The following is a 21365-nucleotide window of genomic DNA, read 5'->3' on the forward strand; positions in this document are numbered from 1 at the left end:
CACCAATAATCCAGCACCCTGTGTCAATAACCCAGCAGGTTTCCTAAGAAAACAACCCAACTAAGTGACCCAACGCCTGCAACCCATCAGTTATGTCAACTAAACAACACAGAATGTTTTTTGTTTTTTGTGTGTAGAGTAGACAGCTTCAAAATGACTCACAAATAATATGTTCATAATGAGTGACATAAGGTTATGCAGTAAACACTTGACATTCAGTTCTTCCACATGTGTAGTAGCTCAGTGACAATAGCAACATTGTTGTTACATAGGACATTGCTGCTTTATAATTGCATAATAATGGAGTTATTACATCAGTGGAATAAGGTACAGTCGCTATTCCTTGTGTACAGAGTTAGAAAAAGTCTGCTCTTTGCTGTTGTTCTGGGATTGATTTGCACTTTTCCCACCAAACGTACGTTCCTCTCTAGGAGACAGAACGCGTCTCCTTCCTGAGCGGTATGACGGCTGCGTGGTCCCATGGTGTTTATACTTGCGTACTATTACTTGTACAGATGAACGTGGTACCTTCAGACGTTTGGAAATTGCTCCCAAGGATGAACCAGATTTGTGGAGGTCTACAATTGTTTTCTGAGGTCTTGGCTGATTTATTTTGATTTTCCCATGATGTCAAGCAAAGAGGCACTGAGTTTGAAGGTAGGCCTTGAAAGACATCCACAGGTACACCTCCAATTGACTCAAATGATGTCAATTAGCCTATCAGAAGACTCTAAAGCCATTACATCATTTTCTGGAATTTTCCAAGTTGTTTAAAGGCCCAGTCAACTTAGTGTATGTAAACTTCTGACCCACTGGAATTATGATACAGTGAATTATAAGTGAAATAATCTGTCTGTAAACAATTGATGGAAAAATGACTTGTGTCATGCACAAAGTAGATGTCCTAACCGACTTGCCAAAACTATAGTTTGTTAACAAGAAATGTGTAGAGTGGTTGAAAAAGGAGTTTTAATGACTCCAACCTAAGTGGATGTAAACTTCCGACTTCAACTGTAGTTTTAGTTTGTGTCAGATTCCCTTTTTATGCGTGGTTGAAAAGAAACCAATCCAATCTGAATGTAGGCCCTGCAGGCTAACGGGGCCTACAAGTTGTCAAATAGGCCTATGCATAAGTGTCTACTCTAGGGTTACCTTTCAAGCTCAACTCACTGATTTCTGAGATCAAACTTGATCTGATATATAGTCCTAAACTATTGATTACTGTATAGGCCTATCAGTTTACAGTACAATCTGTGCAGTGTGCACACAAGTCTCTCCGTCTCAATGAGTAGCTAAATAAAACGTCAACATAATACATCAATGTGCTTATCTTATTATTAAAATAAAAATATTGCTTCAAAATCAGTTTTTTTTATTTTTTATATTAATTTCTATCAATATTGCTGAATGAAAACTTTAGACAGGAGAAGTTTTGTTTCCTGTCTACTACTCTTACCGGAAGTTTAGCTTTTGTTTTCACACTGGAAGAAAATGGCTGCTGCTGTGAGTTTTCTTTTCATTTTTCTTCCAATGAACGCACTGAAATAATATATTGTTTTTAAGCATTGATCTACAATAAGGCAACTCATAAGGCAGGTCCATTCTACTGTTTTAGATTGACGCTGCTTCATGCGTTTTTGCTCCCAGCTAGCTTACCTTTTGCAGTTTCCGAAGAAGCAATGCTAAGCTATGCTAACCTGCTAGTTAGCCAGCGAGCTGTTGCTGTGAACCAACTGGTAATCGCTCGCCTGTCAGAATAAAGTTATCATAGTGAAAATAACGCGATTTCTTCAAAATGTATCGATCGAAACGGAGTTATTTTGTACATACAGATATATTGACCACTAATTGTTGAGAATTCGCCACACTATCAAACTTACCTAGCCAACCCGCTCAAACGGTGTCTTTGCTGTTGGTGACAAGGTTTGACCCGGGCCGTGTGTGTTGACAGTGTGTGTAGACAAGGTTTGACCCGGGCCGTGTGTGTTGACAGTGTGTGTAGACAAGGTTTGACCCGGGCCGTGTGTGTTGTCGGTCGCTCTATGGAGGTGACGGTGTGGGGCTAAGGACAGCTAGGTCTGCTGCAAGCGGTCACTCACCAGCTACCGGTGGCAGACAACAATGGTAAGCATCTATTTTTTATTTATTTAACCTTTATTTAACTAAGCGAGTCAGTTAAGAACAAATTCTTATTCACAATGACGGCCTAGGAACAGTGGGTTAACTGCCTTGTTCAGGGGCAGAACGACAGATTTAAACCTTGTCAGCTCGGGGATTTGATCTAGCAACCTTTCGGTTACTAGTCCAACTCTCTAACCACTAGGCTACCTGCCCCCCCCCTACACTCTAACCACTAGGCTACCTGCCCCCCTACACTCTAACCACTAGGCTACCTGCCCCCCTACACTCTAACCACTAGGCTACCTGCCCCCCCTACACTCTAACCACTAGGCAACCTGCCCCCCCCTACACTCTAACCACTAGGCTACCTACCCCCTCTACACTCTAACCACTAGGCTACCTACCCCCCTACACTCTAACCACTAGGCTACCTGCCACCACTACACTCTAACCACTAGGCTACCTGCCACCACTACACTCTAACCACTAGGCTACCTGCCACCACTACACTCTAACCACTAGGCTACCTACCCCCCTACACTCTAACCACTAGGCTACCTGCCCCCCCTACACTCTAACCACTAGGCTACCTAGGCTACCTGCCACCCCTACACTCTAACCACTAGGCTACCTGCCCCCCCCTACACTCTAACCACTAGGCTACCTGCCCCCCCTACACTCTAACCACTAGGCTACCTACCCCCCCCCCCCCCACACTCTAACCACTAGGCTACCTGCCGCCCCTACACTCTAACCACTAGGCTACCTACCCCCTCTACACTCTAACCACTAGGCTACCTGCCACCTCTACACTCTAACCACTAGGCTACCTGCCCCCCCCCTACACTCTAACCACTAGGCTACCTGCCTCCCCTACACTCTAACCACTAGGCTACCTGCCCCCCCTACACTCTAACCACTAGGCAACCTGCCGCCACTACACTCTAACCACTAGGCAACCTGCCGCCACTACACTCTAACCACTAGGCAACCTGCCGCCACTACACTCTAACCACTAGGCTACCTGCCCCCCCCCCCACACTCTAACCACTAGACTACCTGCCGCCACTACACTCTAACCACTAGGCAACCTGCCGCCACTACACTCTAACCACTAGGCTACCTGCCCCCCCCCTACACTCTAACCACTAGGCTACCTGCCCCCCCTACACTCTAACCACTAGACTACCTACCCCCCTACACTCTAACCACTAGACTACCTACCCCCCTACACTCTAACCACTAGGCTACCTGCCCTCCCCCCTACACTCTAACCACTAGGCTACCTGCCCCCCCCTACACTCTAACCACTAGACTACCTGCCGCCCCCCCCTACACTCTAACCACTAGGCTACCTGCCCCCCCCCCACACTCTAACCACTAGACTACCTGCCGCCCTACACTCTAACCACTAGACTACCTGCCACCCCTACACTCTAACCACTAGGCTACCTGCCGCCCCTCCCCTCTAACCACTAGACTACCTGCCGCCCTACACTCTAACCACTAGACTACCTGCCACCCCTACACTCTAACCACTAGGCTACCTGCCGCCCCTCCCCTCTAACCACTAGACTACCTGCCGCCCCTACACTCTAACCACTAGGCTACCTGCCGCCCCTACACTCTAACCACTAGGCTACCTGCCCCCCCTACACTCTAACCACTAGGTTACCTGCCCCCCCTACACTCTAACCACTAGACTACCTGCCCCCCCTACACTCTAACCACTAGGCTACCCTGCCACCCCTACACTCTAACCACTAGACTACCTACCCCCCCTACACTCTAACCACTAGGCTACCCTGCCCCCCTACACTCTAACCACTAGGCTACCCTGCCACCCCTACAGTCTAACCACTAGACTACCTACCCCCCCTACACTTTAACCCCTAGGCCACCCCATCTATCCATCTCTGATCTCTCTGTGCGCCTATTGATACACTATAGCCAGTATCTATCTATCTACTTGTGATCTTGCCCGCCATAGCTATATCTGTGGACATGTGTTGACTCTTCTGTTTCCATGGTGAAGTGTGTCTGCTAGATAACCATGGCATGGGGCTATAGCTAGATAGCTAGCTAGCGAGCTAGCTTACTATTTATCTGTGTTGCCCTGTGGCCAGAGAAGACAACTGAAGACTACAATAATGAATTTCAAATGTTCTATTTGCAGAAACAAGTTTTGGAATATGCATTGGATCGGGCTGAGGTAAAAGTTTGTGTGTTTGTGTGTGTGTGTGTGTGTGTGTGTGTGTGTGTGTCAGTTCAAATACATCAGACTTTTGTGTTTGTCTTCGTTCAGTACATTGTTGAAAGTGCTCGTCAACAGCCAGCCAAGAGGAGAGCGTTGTCCGGAGGGAGGAAGAGTCTATATCAGAAACTATACGAGCTCTACATCGAAGAGTGTGACAAAGAACCAGAGCTCAAGGTAACCAGTAGAAGTCCAGTCGTATAGAAATACAAGCATTTAACAGACCTAATCATTGGACCCATTGATTTGTAGCTTCATAGCATAATGTTTTTTTTTATTTGTAACAGAAAAGGAAAACCAGTGTTGTTATTGGAGAAGTTTACTTCAGATAGTTTCCTTCTGTTTCCTACTGAACGTTGATCCCATTGACCCTGATGTCAATTCAAATCAAACTTTATTTGTCACATGAGCCGAATACAACAAGTGTAGACCCTTACCGTGAAATGCTTACTGACAAGCCCTTAACCAACAATGCAGTTCAAGAAGAGCTAAGAAAATATTTACCAAATAAACTAAAGTAAAAGAAATAAAAAATAAGAATTAAAAAGTAACACAATAAAATAACGATAACGAGGCTATATACAGGGGGTACCGGTACAGAGTCAATGTGGAGGCTATATACAGGGGGTACCGGTACAGAGTCAATGTGGAGGCTATATACAGGGTGTTACGGTACAGAGTCAATGTGGAGGTTATATACATGGGGTACCAGTACAGAGTCAATGTGGAGGCTATATACAGGGGGTACCGGTACAGAGTCAATGTGGAGGCTATATACAGGGGGTACCGGTACAGAGTCAATGTGGAGGCTATATACAGAGGGTACCGGTACAGAGTCAATGTGGAGGCTATATACAGGGGGTACCGGTACAGAGTCAATGTGGAGGCTATATACAGGGGGTACCGGTACAGAGTCAATGTGGAGGCTATATACAGGGGTACCGGTACAGAGTCAATGTGGAGGCTATATACAGGGGGTACCGGTACAGAGTCAATGTGGAGGCTATATACAGGGTGTTACGGTACAGAGTCAATGTGGAGGTTATATACATGGGGTACCAGTACAGAGTCAATGTGGAGGCTATATACAGGGGGTACCGGTACAGAGTCAATGTGGAGGCTATATACAGGGGGTACCGGTACTGAGTCAATGTGGAGGTTATATACAGGGGGTACAGGTACAGAGTCAATGTGGAGGCTATATACAGGGGGTACCGGTACAGAGTCAATGGGGAGGCTATGTACAGGGGGGTACCGGTACAGAGTCAATGTGGAGGCTATATACAGGGGGTACCGGTACAGAGTCAATGTGGAGGTTATATACAGGGGGTACCGGTACAGAGTCAATGTGGAGGCTATATACAGGGGGTACCGGTACAGAGTCAATGTGGAGGCCATATACAGGGGGTACCGGTACAGAGTCAATGTGGAGGCTATGTACAGGGTATTACGGTACAGAGTCAATGTGGAGGCTATATACAGGGGGTACCGGTACAGAGTCAATGTGGAGGCTATATACAGGGTGTTACGGTACAGAGTCAATGTGGAGACTATATACAGGGGGTACCGGTACAGAGTCAATGTGGAGGTTATATACAGGGGGTACCGGTACAGAGTCAATGTGGAGGTTATATACAGGGGGTACCGGTACAGAGTCAATGTGGAGGTTATATACAGGGGGTACCGGTACAGAGTCAATGTGGAGGCTATATACAGGGGTACCGGTACAGAGTCAATGTGGAGACTATATACAGGGGGGTACCGGTACAGAGTCAATGTGGAGGTTATATACAGGGGGTACCGGTACAGAGTCAATGTGGAGGTTATATACAGGAGGTACCGGTACAGAGTCAATGTGGAGGCTATATACAGGGGGTACCGGTACACAGTCAATGTGGAGGCTATATACAGGGGGTACCGGTACACAGTCAATGTGGAGGCTATGTACAGGGTATTACGGTACACAGTCAATGTGGAGGCTATATACAGGGGGTACCGGTACAGAGTCAATGTGGAGGCTATATACAGGGTGTTACGGTACTGAGTCAATGTGGAGGCTATATACAGGGGGTACCGGTACAGAGTCAATGAGGAGGCTATATACAGGGGGTACCGGTACAGAGTCAATGTGGAGTCTATATACAGGGTGTTACGGTACTGAGTCAATGTGGAGGCTATATACAGGGGTACCGGTACAGAGTCAATGAGGAGTCTATATACAGGGGGTACCGGTACAGAGTCAATGTGGAGTCTATATACAGGGTGTTATGGTACTGAGTCAGTGTGGAGGCTATATACATGGGGTACCGGTACAGAGTCAATGTGGAGTCTATATACAGGGTGTTATGGTACTGAGTCAGTGTGGAGGCTATATACAGGGTGTTATGGTACTGAGTCAGTGTGGAGTCTATATACAGGGTGTTACGGTACTGAGTCAATGTGGAGGCTATATACAGGGGTACCGGTACAGAGTCAATGAGGAGTCTATATACAGGGGGTACCGGTACTGAGTCAATGTGGAGGCTATATACAGGGTGTTATTGTACTGAGTCAGTGTGGAGTCTATATACAGGGTGTTATGGTACTGAGTCAATGTGGAGGCTATATACAGGGTGTTATGGTACTGAGTCAATATGGAGGCTATATACAGGGTGTTATGGTACTGAGTCAGTGTGGAGGCTATATACAGGGTGTTACGGTACTGAGTCAGTGTGGAGGCTATATACAGGGTGTTATGGTACTGAGTCAGTGTGGAGTCTATATACAGGGTGTTACGGTACTGAGTCAGTGTGCGGGGGGTACAGTTTACTTGAAGAGTATTTTCCTAATGTCTCCCCATTCAGAAGCCCTTTAGGAATGTGAATGAATCGTCCTGCTTATTAATATCCACTATTCCTGTAATCAGTAAAATAATGGATGAATGTTGTTTTCCTGTATTTCCTGGCTAAAATCTGTATTATAATGCCAATGGATTGTTATCAATAATCCTATTATATTTATTGTTAATGATTATGTCCTAATCATTGAATTTTATCAGTTCATGTCCTTCCCTGTGTATTAGGAGTTTTGAATGCATCTTTGAATTGATAAACCTGTATCATTTATTGTTGTTGATAGTTGTTGTCCTGTTCTTCCTGGTTAGAAGCTGCGTAGGAATGTCAACCTGCTGGAGAAGCTGGTGTCTCAGGACTCAGTGTCGTGTCTGGTGGTCAACCTTTACCCCGGCAACCAGGGATACTCCCTCATGCTCCGCGGCAAGAATGGATCTGGTGAGAGTCCGAGATCAATCGATCCTAACCAAACCCTTAAAATCACACACACACACACACACACACACACACACACACACACACAGTACATCCTGATGACATAATGCCACACTGTATGTAGGTTCTGTATGTACCATTTGAATATCTGAGGTACTGTATGTACCATTGAATATCGGAGGTACTGTATGTACCATTGAATATCTGAGGTACTGTATGTACCATTGAATATCTGAGGTACTGTATGTATCATTTTGGAAGGATGTCTATGTTTCTTTGTCTTTGTTTGCTAGACTCTGAGACGATCCGTCTGCCGTATGAGGAAGGACAGCTGTTGGAGTACCTGGACGCCGAGGAGCTTCCTCCTATCCTGGTCGATCTATTAGAGAAGTCCCAGGTGTGTGTGTGGTTGTGGTTTTGTGTGAGTCATTGTGTGTTTGTATTGCCTCCCTGTCTCTCTGTCTCCTTGTCCCCACTCTGTCTCCTTGTCCCCCCTCTGTCTCCTTGTCTCCTTGTCCTCTCTCTGTCTCCTTGTCCCCCTCTCTCTCTCCTTGTCCTCTCTCTGTCTCCTTGTCCCCTCTCTCTGACTCCTTGTCCCCTCTCTCTGACTCCTTGTCCCCTCTCGCTGTCTCCTTGTCCCCTCTCTCTGTCTCCTTGTCCCCTCTCTCTGTCTCCTTGTCCCCTCTCTCTGTCTCCTTGTCCCCTCTCTCTGTCTCCTTGTCCCCTCTCTCTGTCTCCTTGTCCCCTCTCTGTCTCCTTGTCCAGGTGAACATCTTCCACTGTGGCTGTGTGGTAACGGAGGTCAGAGACTACAGACAGTCTGGCAACACTAAGATGCCCTCCTTCCAGAGCAGACACGTCCTTCTACGGCCCACCATGCAGGTAGGAACTAGCATTGCCTTCTACGATCATAGAAATATAACGTATAGAGCAGACACCGTGCAGGTAGGAACTAGCACTGCCTTCTACAATCATAGAAATATAACGTAAAGAACAGACACCGTGCAGGTAGGAACTAGCACTGCCTTCTACAATCATAGAAATATAACGTATAGAGCAGACACCGTGCAGGTAGGAACTAGCACTGCCTTCTACAATCATAGAAATATAACGTATAGAGCAGACACCGTGCAGGTAGGAACTAGCACTGCCTTCTGCAATCATAGAAATATAACGTATAGAGCAGACACCGTGCAGGTAGGAACTAGCACTGCCTTCTGCAATCATAGAAATATAACGTATAGAGCAGACACCGTGCAGGTAGGAGCTAGCACTGCCTTCTGCAATCATAGAAATATAACGTATAGAGCAGACACCGTGCAGGTAGGAACTAGCACTGCCTTCTGCAATCATAGAAATATAACGTATAGAGCAGACACCGTGCAGGTAGGAACTAGCACTGCCTTCTGCAATCATAGAAATATAACGTATAGAGCAGACACCGTGCAGGTAGGAACTAGCACTGCCTTCTGCAATCATAGAAATATAACGTATAGAGCAGACACCGTGCAGGTAGGAACTAGCACTGCCTTCTACAATCATAGAAATATAACGTATAGAGCAGACACCGTGCAGGTAGGAACTAGCACTGCCTTCTACAATCATAGAAATATAACGTATAGAGCAGACACCGTGCAGGTAGGAACTAGCACTGCCTTCTGCAATCATAGAAATATAACGTATAGAGCAGACACCGTGCAGGTAGGAACTAGCACTGCCTTCTACAATCATAGAAATATAACGTAAAGAACAGACACCGTGCAAGGTGAGACGCAAGCGAACAGTGGTATTCCAACTTTTTCAACGGGGACCCGACCCCGAATCGAACAACACAACCTTAAAGGGATACTTCACATTTTTGGAAATGTCTCTGTCCAGTATGAAGGTAGTTTCGCGAGCCAATGCTAACTAGCGTTAGCGCAATAACTGGGAATCTATGGGCATATCTGTTAGCATGCTAGTAGATACCCATAGACTTACACACACACACAATACCCCCACTTTGAATATCATTGCTCTAGAACCATAGACATTAATGGATAGAACAGCCACCATGCAGGTAAGAACCAGGAGAACACTCTAGAAAATGTACTTTTAACAAGGCACACCTGTTAATTGAAATGCATTCCAGGTGACTACCTCATAAAGCTGGTTGAGAGAATGCCAAGAGTGTGCAAAGCAGTCATCAAGGCAAAAAGGGTGGCTACTTTGAAGAGTCTCAAATATAAAATATATTTTGCTTTAACACTTTTTTTGGGTTACTACATGATTCCATATGTGTTTATTTCATAGTTTTGTCGTCTTCACTATTATTCTACAATGTAGGAAAATAGTAAAAATAAAAATAAAGAAAAATCCTTGAAAGAGTAGGTGTGTCCAAACATTTGACTGGTACTGTATGTCAGTAGAACATGCCATGAGAAGGAGAGACCTGTTCGTTATGTCAGAGTGGTGATGATATGTTATCAGAATGATGTGCAAAAGGCTTCCTGAGTGACTCAGCGGTCTGAGCCACTGCATCGCAGTGCTTGAGGCGTCACTACAGACCCGGGTTCGATCCCAGGCTGTGTTAAAGCCGGCCGTGACAGGGAGACCCACGAGGCGGTGCACAATTGGCCCAGCGTCGTCCGGGTTGGGGGAGGGTTTGGCCGGCCGGGATTCCCTCGTCTCATCTCGCTCTAGCGACTCCTTGTGGCGGGCCGGGCGCCTGCAAGCTGACTTCCGGTCGCCAGCTTGATGGTGTTTCCTCCGACACATTGGTGCGTCTGGCTTCCGGGTTAAGCGAGCAGTGTGTCAAGAAGCAGTGCAGCTTGGCTGGGTTGTGTTTCGGAGGACGCATGGCTCTCGACCTTCGTCTCTCTCCAGTCCGTAGGGGAGTTGCAGCGATGGGACAAGACTGTAACTATCAATTGGATCCCACGAAATTGGGGAGAAAAAGGGGTAAAAGTGATTTAAAAAAAATAAATGTATAAAAGAATGATGCACATAGGACATTTTATTCCAGAATAGCCTTCAATCGTTACAGCTTGGAGCGTGGATACTAAATTCTGACCTTTGACCCTGCTGTCCCCAGACACTGATCTGTGATGTCCATGCCATGACCAGTGACCACCAGAAATGGACACAGGTGAGTTACCGAGGTCATACGAACCTGATCACACCAACAATCACATCAATCAATTAATCACATCTGTCTAATTTACCTCCTCTTTTCTCATCATCCACCTTCATCTATCTTCCCTTCTTTTCCTCTCTTCTCCTTTCCTCTCCCCTTCCACCCTTGCATGTTCCTCCCTTATCACCGCCCTCTTCAATTATCCTCCTTCTCTTTCCCTCTCTCTCTCTCTTCCTCTCTCCCTTTCCCCCCCACCTCCTCTCTTTTCCCTGTTTCTATTTCTCTCATCTCTCGTCTTTCTCTCCTCTCTTCTCCTTGTCTCATCTCTCGTCTCACCTCTCATCTCTCCTCTCTTCTCCTCCTCTGTTCTCCTCCTCTGTTCTCCTCCTCTGTTCTCTCCTCCTCTGTTCTCCTCCTCTGTTCTCTCCTCTGTTCTCTCCTCCTCCAGGAGGATAAGTTCCAGTTAGAGAGCCAGTTACTGCTGGCCACAGCTGATCCTCTGTGTCTGGATCCGTCGATCTCTGTCACCTGTACAGCCAATCACCTGCTCTATAACAGGCAGAAGATGAACACGTTCTCCATGAAACGGTACACACACACACAGAAACACACACACACAGAAACACAGAAACACACACACACACACACACACACACACACACACACACACACAAACACCACACACACACACACACACACACACACACAGAGACACACACACACAAACACACACACAGAAACGCACACACAGAGACGCACACACACACACACAGAAACGCACACACACAGACACACAGGCACACACAGACACACGGGCACACAGAAATGCACACACACACACACACACACACACACAGTCACCTGAAAACACACACACACAGTCACCTGAAAACACACACACACCTGCACTAGCTATTCTGCATACCTGATCTCCAGCTGTTCTGAGACACACACACACACACACACACACACACACACTGACCTGTTTCTCCTCTCTCCGTAGTTGTTTTAAGCGTCACTCTCGGGCAGCGCTGAACCGCCAACAGGAGGTTTCCTACCTGCCCACGCCCCCCCAGCTGCGTCTCTATGACTACCTGCAGAGGAGGAAGGAGAGGAAGCCTGCCCCCTCGATAGACCTGAAGATCTCCAAGGCCGGAAACGTCAGATCACAATTACCCCTCCTCCAATTTACAAAAACACTTTTAACAAATCCAATCCGGACAACACGTTGAGATCAGACTGACCTCTGAACCGTTCTCTGTCCTCCCCCCTTTCTCTCGTTTACAGTGTGTGGACATGTGGAAGCAGAGCAACTGCCAACTCACTGTCCCCAAGGAGATTGGTGTGAGTCAGTCTTTCTCAACCACAGCTACCTGTCTGCCACGAACTTTGTCAGTCAGTGACTGGTACTGAGATATGGACCAGGGTCGGGTCGTCGGGGTCGTGGGGTCAATATCAATTGAAGTCAGTCATTTCAGGAAGTGTTTTAAATGAAAAATACCTTTTTGAAATAAAATAGTTTTTTTTCCTTTTTCAGCTTATTGAGCTCATTGAAAATAGATGCTGTTTTAAAAAAATAAATAAATTATTATTGAATTGGAATTTCAGTTTACTTCCTGAATTGACTGACTTTAATTGATATTGACCCCTTGAGTGGTGTTCATACTGTCTCTGTGTTCCCAGGTAGAGAAATATGCAGTGGTAGAGAAGTCAGTGAAGTTGCAGGAGTCTCAGCCCACTGTCTGGCCTGCAGAGGTAAGACTACTCACTTCCTGGTGTCACACTCTTTATCTTCCCCTCTTACCGACCCACTGTCTGGCCTGAAGAGGTAAGACTTCTCACTTCCTGGTGTCACACTCTTTATCTTCCCCTCTTACCGACCCACTGTCTGGCCTGCAGAGGTAAGACTTCTCACTTCCTGGTGTCACACTCTTTATCTTCCCCTCTTACCGACCCACTGTCTGGCCTGCAGAGGTAAGACTTCTCACTTCCTGGTGTCACACTCTTTATCTTCCCCTCTTACCGACCCACTGTCTGGCCTGCAGAGGTAAGACTTCTCACTTCCTGGTGTCACACTCTTTATCTTCTCCCCCCCCCCGGACAGGAAGTGATAGATGACTATACGTTTGAGTGTGAGGTTGGGGGCCAGGGCCAGAGGACCAAGGTGTCCATCTTCCAGTCGGTGGGAGACCCTCTGGTCTACGGAAAGATCTACTGCGCCAAAGAACCCAAAGCAGAGGAGGACAGGAACGACCTTCTCCTCATACATCCACCGTAAGGAGACGGGCGAGGGTACAAACCTGCAGAGGAACATAATATTTTGACTGGTTTTGACAGTGTCTTTCTTCCCGCCAGGTTCCTAATAGGCTCAAAGAGAGATGCTGATCGGTAAGTGACTGTCTATTTGTCCTTTCTGAAAACATTTGTTCTCTGGTGTAGGGCGTTGACTGTGTAGTAGGGCGTTGACTGTGTGGTAGGGCGTTGACTGTGTAGTAGGGCGTTCACTGTGTGGTAGGGTGTTGACTGTGTGGTAGGGCGTTGACTGTGTGGTAGGGTGTTGACTGTGTGGCAGGGCGTTGACTGTGTGGTAGGGCGTTGACTGTGTGGTAGGGCGTTGACTGTGTGGTAGGGCGTTGACTGTGTGGTAGGGCGTTGACTGTGTGGTAGGGCGTTGACTGTGTGGCAGGGCGTTGACTGTGTGGCAGGGCGTTGACTGTGTGGCAGGGCGTTGACTGTGTGGCAGGGCGTTGACTGTGTGGCAGGGCGTTGACTGTGTGGCAGGGCGTTGACTGTGTGGCAGGGCGTTGACTGTGTGGCAGGGCGTTGACTGTGTGGTAGGGGCGTTGACTGTGTGGCAGGGCGTTGACTGTGTGGTAGGGCGTTGACTGTGTGGTAGGGCGTTGACTGTGTGGTAGGGCGTTGACTGTGTGGCAGGGCGTTGACTGTGTGGCAGGGCGTTGACTGTGTGGCAGGGCGTTGACTGTGTGGCAGGGCGTTGACTGTGGAGTAGGGCGTTGACTGTGGAGTAGGGGTTGACTGTGGAGTAGGGGTTGACTGTGGAGTAGGGCGTTGACTGTGGAGTAGGGCGTTGACTGTGGAGTAGGGCGTTGACTGTGGAGTAGGGCGTTGACTGTGGAGTAGGGCGTTGACTGTGGAGTAGGGTGTTGACTGCGTTGACTGTGTAGTAGGGCGTTGACTGTGGAGTAGGGCGTTGACTGTGGAGTAGGGCGTTGACTGTGTAGTGGGGCGTTGACTGTGGAGTAGGGCGTTGACTGTAGAGTAGGGCGTTGACTGTGGAGTAGGGCGTTGACTGTGTAGTAGGGCGTTGACTGTGTAGTAGGGCGTTGACTGTGTAGTAGGGCGTTGACTGTGTAGTAGGGCGTTGACTGTGTAGTAGGGCGTTGACTGTGGAGTAGGGCGTTGACTGTGTTGTAGGGCGTTGACTGCGTTGACTGTGGAGTAGGGCGTTGACTGTGGAATAGGGTGTTGACTGTGTAGTAGGGCGTTGACTGTGGAGTAGGGCGTTGACTGTGGAGTAGGGCGTTGACTGTGTTGTAGGGCGTTGACTGCGTTGACTGTGTAGTAGGGCGTTGACTGTGGAGTAGGGCGTTGACTGTGGAGTAGGGCGTTGACTGTGGAGTAGGGCATTGACTGTGTAGTGGGGCGTTGACTGTGGAGTAGGGCGTTGACTGTGGAGTAGGGCGTTGACTGTGGAGTAGGGCGTTGACTGTGGAGTAGGGCGTTGACTGTGTAGTAGGGCGTTGACTGTGGAGTAGGGCGTTGACTGTGGAGTAGGGCGTTGACTGCGTTGACTGTGTAGTAGGGCGTTGACTGTGGAGTAGGGCGTTGACTGTGGAGTAGGGCGTTGACTGTGGAGTAGGGCGTTGACTGTGTAGTGGGGCGTTGACTGTGGAGTAGGGCGTTGACTGTGGAGTAGGGCGTTGACTATGGAGTAGGGCGTTGACTATGGAGTAGGGCGTTGACTGTGGAGTAGGGCGTTGACTGTGGAGTAGGGCGTTGACTGTGTAGTAGGGCGTTGACTGTGGAGTAGGGCGTTGACTGTGGAGTAGGGCGTTGACTGTGTTGTAGGGCGTTGACTGCGTTGACTGTGTAGTAGGGCGTTGACTGTGTTGTAGGGCGTTGACTGTGTAGTAGGGCGTTGACTGTGTAGTAGGGCGTTGACTGTGTGTGTGTGTGTGTGTGTGTGTGTGTGGTGTGTGTGTGTGTGTGTGTGTGTGTGTGTGTGTGTGTGTGTGTGTGTGTGTGTGTGTGCGCGCGCGTTACAGGTTTCTGTCCCAGTATAAAGGTGTGTATGAGCAGGATGTGAAGTGCCAGGTGAAAATGTCTCATAACTCAGGCATCATGGGACAGAACCAACTCTCAGCCAACAGAGAGACAGAGGTACACACCAAAACACGCTATAGAACCAACTCTCAGCCAGCAGAGAGAGAGAGATATAGAGCTTGTTGTTGTTGTTGGTGATTCACCTAATGCCCGTTATGTGTCCCCAGGCGGACGGTCTATCAGCCTTGGTTCAGCCGTCAGGTGTGTTGGGGAAGGGGGTGAAACACCGGCCTCCCCCCATCAAACTACCCTCCGGGTCGGGCAGCAGCTCCTCAGGTTACCCCCTTCTCTAACCAGCCTGGAGGTTTGCGTCTGCATCTCATTCCAGAAAGTTGTTCTTCTCTACTTGACATCTGATTGGTGCTCCTACTTTCTCCCATCTCTCTCCCTGCTCCCTCTCTTCCTCCTCTCCTCTCTCCAGGTAATCTGTATAGTTCAGCGCAGGCTACCAGTGGGCTCCTTAAGTGTCTTACGCCCCGACCAGGAACAGGCCCCTGCTCAGTCAAGCCCCAGTCTCTGAGTAGGAAGCACTCAGTGGAGCTGGGACAGGGGTTACAGCTTGGGAGGCAGTTAGGACAGGTGGGGTTGTTGTCCCCGGCAGCCCTATCTCCCATGGGGTCGACACAGAGTGAGTACCTGACCAGTCTGTCAAACAGTCAGTCAGTCAGTCTATCAAACGGTCAGTCAGCCAGTCTATCATATGGTCAGTCAGCTAGTCTATCAAACGGTCAGTCAGCCAGTCTATCAAACGGTCAGTCATTTGTGAAAGATGGCACCAATCAGAGAAGGCTTCCGAGTTCCAATCCAATCAGAGAAGGCTTTCGAGTTCCAATCCAATCAGAGAAGGCTTTCGAGTTCCAATCCAATCAGAGAAGGCTTTCGAGTTCCAATCCAATCAGAGAAGGCTTTCGAGTTCCAATCCAATCAGAGAAGGCTTACGAGTTCCAATCCAATCAGAGAAGGCTTTCGAGTTCCAATCCAATCAGAGAAGGCTTACGAGTTCCAATCCAATCAGAGAAGGCTTTCGAGTTCCAATCCAATCAGAGAAGGCTTTCGAGTTCCAATCCAATCAGAGAAGGCTTACGAGTTCCAATCCAATCAGAGAAGGCTTTCGAGTTCCAATCCAATCAGAGAAGGCTTACGAGTTCCAATCCAATCAGAGAAGGCTTACGAGTTCCAATCCGATCAGAGAAGGCTTACGAGTTCCGATCAGAGAAGGCTTACGAGTTCCAATCCGATCAGAGAAGGCTTACGAGTTCCAATCCGATCAGAGATGGCTTACGAGTTCCAATCAGAGAAGGCTTACGAGTTCCAACCCAATCAGAGAAGGCTTACGAGTTCCAACCCAATCAGAGAAGGCTTACGAGTTCCAATCAGAGAAGGCTTTCGAGTTCCAACCCAATCAGAGAAGGCTTACGAGTTCCAATCCAATCAGAGAAGGCTTTCGAGTTCCAATCAGAGAAGGCTTACGAGTTCCAACCCAATCAGAGAAGGCTTACGAGTTCCAATCAGAGAAGGCTTACGAGTTCCAACCCAATCAGAGAAGGCTTACGAGTTCCAACCCAATCAGAGAAGGCTTACGAGTTCCAACCCAATCAGAGAAGGCTTACGAGTTCCAACCCAATCAGAGAAGGCTTACGAGTTCCAACCCAATCAGAGAAGGCTTACGAGTTCCAACCCAATCAGAGAATGCTTACGAGTTCCAACCCGACTTTTCTATTGAGTGACTTTAGTGTTTATCTTAACTTTGTCTGTACATAAAGTTCATACTAGTATCACATATGACCACGAAGTACTTCTGGACATCAGATAAACAGTTACTAACTTCCATTTAGACTTCAAATAGGACTTAATCTCCATCTCAGCTATTCCACTGTTTATACCCGACCCTATTCCTTTGTTCCATGTGCTATCAAAATGCTGTAGCCGTAAACGCGGGAGAGGAGGTGGAGTCCTGGTGAAATTGAGGCGAAGAGAGAAACCCGAACGGGTCCTCCTTTCCATTCTGTTTTCAAATGTCCTGTCACTCGAGAATAAAATGGATGAGCTTCATTCGAGAGTCTCTTATCAGAGAGACTTTGGAACAGCTTCAGTATTATATGTCTTACTAAAAACGTGTGTGGATGATGACGCCATGCACGTAGTACTCTGTAGATTCTCCATTTCCATGGCAGCAGGACGGCCGGCTTCGATGAACACAAAAGGAGGTGTTTTATCATAAATAACAACTGGTCTGAAACTAGATCTCCTACAACATACTGGTCTGAAACTAGATCCCCTACAACATACTGGACTGAAACTAGATCCCCCTACATACTGGTCTGAAACTAGATCCCTTACATACTGGACTGAAACTAGATCCCCTACATACTGGTCTGAAACTAGATTCCCTACAACATACTGGTCTGAAACTAGATCCCCTACATACTGGTCTGAAACTAGATCCCCTACATACTGGTCTGAAACTAGATCCCCCTACAACATACTGGTCTGAAACTAGATCCCCTACAACATACTGGTCTGAAACTAGATCCCCTACATACTGGTCTGAAACTAGATCCCCTACATACTGGTCTGAAACTAGATCCCCTACTACATACTGGTCTGAAACTAGATCCCCCTACAACATACTGGTCTGAAACTAGATCCCCCTACATACTGGTCTGAAACTAGATCCCCAACATACTGGTCTGAAACTAGATCCCCTACAACATACTGGTCTGAAACTAGATCCCCTACAACATACTGGACTGAAACTAGATCCCCCTACATACTGGTCTGAAACTAGATCCCTTACATACTGGACTGAAACTAGATCCCCTACATACTGGTCTGAAACTAGATTCCCTACAACATACTGGTCTGAAACTAGATCCCCTACATACTGGTCTGAAACTAGATCCCCTACATACTGGTCTGAAACTAGATCCCCCTACAAACTGGTCTGAAACTAGATCCCCTACATACTGGTCTGAAACTAGATCCCCTACATACTGGTCTGAAACTAGATCCCCTACATACTGGTCTGAAACTAGATCCCCTACTACATACTGGTCTGAAACTAGATCCCCCTACAACATACTGGTCTGAAACTAGATCCCCCTACATACTGGTCTGAAACTAGATCCCCAACATACTGGTCTGAAACTAGATCCCCTACAACATACTGGTCTGAAACTAGATCCCCCTACATACTGGTCTGAAACTAGATCCCCTACATACTGGTCTGAAACTAGATCCCCTACAACATACTGGTCTGAAACTAGATCCCCTACAACATACTGGTCTGAAACTAGATCCCCCCTACAACATACTGGTCTGAAACTAGATCCCCCTACAACATACTGGTCTGAAACTAGATCCCCCTACAACATACTGGTCTGAAACTAGATCCCCCTACATACTGGTCTGAAACTAGATCCCCCTACATACTGGTCTGAAACTAGATCCCCTACAACATACTGGTCTGAAACTAGATCCCCTACATACTGGTCTGAAACTAGATCCCCCTACATACTGGTCTGAAACTAGATCCCCCTACAACATACTGGTCTGAAACTAGATCCCCTACAACATACTGGTCTGAAACTAGATCCCCTACATACTGGTCTGAAACTAGATCCCCTACAACATAACGGTCTGAAACTAGATCCCCTACATACTGGTCTGAAACTAGATCCCCCTACATATTGGACTGAAACTAGATCCCCTACTACATACTGGTCTGAAACTAGATCCCCTACTACATACTGGTCTGAAACTAGATCCCCCTACATACTGGTCTGAAACTAGATCCCCCTACATATTGGACTGAAACTAGATCCCCTACATACTGGTCTGAAACTAGATCCCCCTACATACTGGTCTGAGACTAGATCCCCTACAACATACTGGTCTGAAACTAGATCCCCCTACATACTGGTCTGAAACTAGATCCTCTACATACTGGTCTGAAACTAGATCCCCCTACATACTGGTCTGAAACTAGATCCCCTACATACTGGTCTGAAACTAGATCCCCTACTACGTACTGGTCTGAAACTAGATCCCCTACATACTGGTCTGAAACTAGATCCCCCTACATACTGGTCTGAAACTAGATCCCCCTACATACTGGTCTGAAACTAGATCCCCCTACATACTGGTCTGAAACTAGATCCCCTACATACTGGTCTGAAACTAGATCCCCTACATACTGGTCTGAAACTAGATCCCCTACTACGTACTGGTCTGAAACTAGATCCCCTACATACTGGTCTGAAACTAGATCCCCAACATACTGGTCTGAAACTAGATCCCCCTACATACTGGTCTGAAACTAGATCCCCCTACAAACTGGTCTGAAACTAGATCCCCTACATACTGGTCTGAAACTAGATCCCCTACATACTGGTCTGAAACTAGATCCCCTACATACTGGTCTGAAACTAGATCCCCTACATACTGGTCTGAAACTAGATCCCCAACATACTGGTCTGAAACTAGATCCCCTACAACATACAACAACCCCTGACCCCCTCTTTTCTACCCCTCTTCTCTCCCCCCTCCTCCCCCTGACCCCCTCTTCTTCGAGACCCCCTCTTCTCTCCCCTCTATTCCTCCTGACCCCCTTTTCTCTCCCTGACCCCCTCTTCTCTCCCCCCTCTTCTCCATGAGCCCCTCTTCTCTCCCCCCTCTTCCCCCTGACCCCCTCTTCTCTCCCCCCTCTTCTCCATGAGCCCCTCTTCTCTCCCCTCTATTCCTCCTGACCTCCTTTTCTCCCCCTGACCCCCTCTTCTCTCTCTCCTCTCTCAGGATCGGGGACCCCGAGGCCATCCACCCCCACCAACACCCCTTGTTCCACTCCTCACCCCCCCGACTCCCTCCTTTCCCTCCCTCCCTCCGTCACCCCCACCCCTCCGGACCCCCATGCCCTCCTGACCCCCCACCCCCAGCAGCAGCAGCTGTCCCAGGCTCTACCCGTAATGAGTATCCCTCTAGCCACCATGGGAACCTCCATCACAACAGGAAGCAGCTCCTCTCAGGTCAACCCTGCTGGACTCAACTTCCTTAACGTGGTGGGATCTGTCTGGTAAGGATCTACAAACTCTAACCTAGGAATAGATTGTCCACCGTCTATGTGTTATCCAGACAGAAAAGAGAAATAGGCATAAAAAAAAAACATTTCGATTTAGAACAATAAAGAAATTGATTAATTTAACTGAGCAAACTAGAAACTTTTCAATATATAAAATGTAAACAATACTTTAAAACCATTTTAAATATAATACATAGGAAAGTTGTGCAGGACAATGGTAGATGAAGAATCAATATATATTTGTAAACTGTTAGAGTATTTATCTGGTCAATAGATTAGTGCATTATGTCTGTTTGTAACAGTGTGTTATATATTTATGTGAAAAATGTGTTCGTATTATAAATTGTATTTTAATATTTAAGGACACTTGGAAGATTAGTCCAAATGAGGACGAAAATATATCCAAATCAAAACCTAGTTGTTTTAAAACCCTCTCCTCCGGGGACCTTTTAATAGTCGGGTTGATTTGATTCTATTACAGAGCCAAAACCTGATGCTAATTGTCATGAAACCCTTGATTAGGTCAATCCGGTGAGCTAGTTCAGGGCTACAATACAATGGTGTAATGTCTGGGGATCCCTGAGGAGAGGGTTTTAAAAACCACTGCTCTGAATCTACCTACTCGATTTGTCTGGTTCTAAAGGAATTTATTAAAACTCACGGACGATCTAGTAAAGGTTAAATCAAGTTTATTCACCCATTGGGCCAATACAGCTGCATAAGACAAATACATACCTGTTTGTGTAATTACCATGAACCCCCTCTTTTCTTCCCCCTGACCCCCTCTTCTCCGTGACCCCCTACCCTGTGGCTCAGTTGGTAGAGCATGGTGTGTGCAACGCCAGGGTTGTGGGTTCGATTCCCACGGGGGGGCCAGTAAAAAAATATATATATATATATATTAAAAAAAAAAAAAAAAAAAATGCATGAAATGTATTCATTCACTACTGTAAGTCGCTCTGGATAAGAGTGTCTGCTAAATGACTAAAATCTCATCTAAATCTAAATCTATTTCCACCAGTGGTAATATATGTGTGTATATATATATATATATATATATATAAACTCCAATTTGGATGGAGTATCCTCCTTCTCTCTAAACATTACATCGTTATTACTAGGCAGGAAGTTAAGTGATACGGGCGTTTAAACTGTTCCTTATCGTGACCTGACCTCGACCCCCCCCCC

At 47.2% G+C, this 21365-nt stretch overlaps 1 protein-coding gene across 2 annotated transcripts; it reads left to right on the forward strand.

Annotated features, from left to right (window-relative positions):
- The first annotated feature begins 1451 nt into the window (after positions 1-1451).
- On the forward strand, positions 1452-20250 carry LOC115153824 (transcription factor SPT20 homolog). Of its 2 annotated transcripts, none has more exons than XM_029699427.1 (18): positions 1452-1503; positions 1994-2124; positions 4298-4333; positions 4427-4552; positions 7518-7644; positions 7935-8038; positions 8407-8523; positions 10715-10768; positions 11205-11344; positions 11760-11916; positions 12044-12100; positions 12440-12511; positions 12861-13030; positions 13112-13144; positions 15043-15157; positions 15268-15376; positions 15522-15728; positions 19895-20250. In XM_029699427.1, exons 2-18 carry the CDS (start codon positions 2122-2124, stop codon positions 20173-20175), a joined length of 1908 nt encoding a protein of 635 aa, XP_029555287.1. In that variant the 5' UTR covers positions 1452-1503; positions 1994-2121; the 3' UTR covers positions 20176-20250. The 2 variants fall into 2 exon arrangements, with proteins under 2 accessions (XP_029555287.1, XP_029555288.1); XM_029699428.1 differs by having other exon boundaries at positions 4454-4552.
- The last annotated feature ends 1115 nt before the right edge of the window (positions 20251-21365 follow it).

This window comes from Salmo trutta, chromosome 19 (genome assembly GCF_901001165.1).
Source record: "Salmo trutta chromosome 19, fSalTru1.1, whole genome shotgun sequence".
Lineage (NCBI taxonomy): Eukaryota > Metazoa > Chordata > Actinopteri > Salmoniformes > Salmonidae > Salmo > Salmo trutta.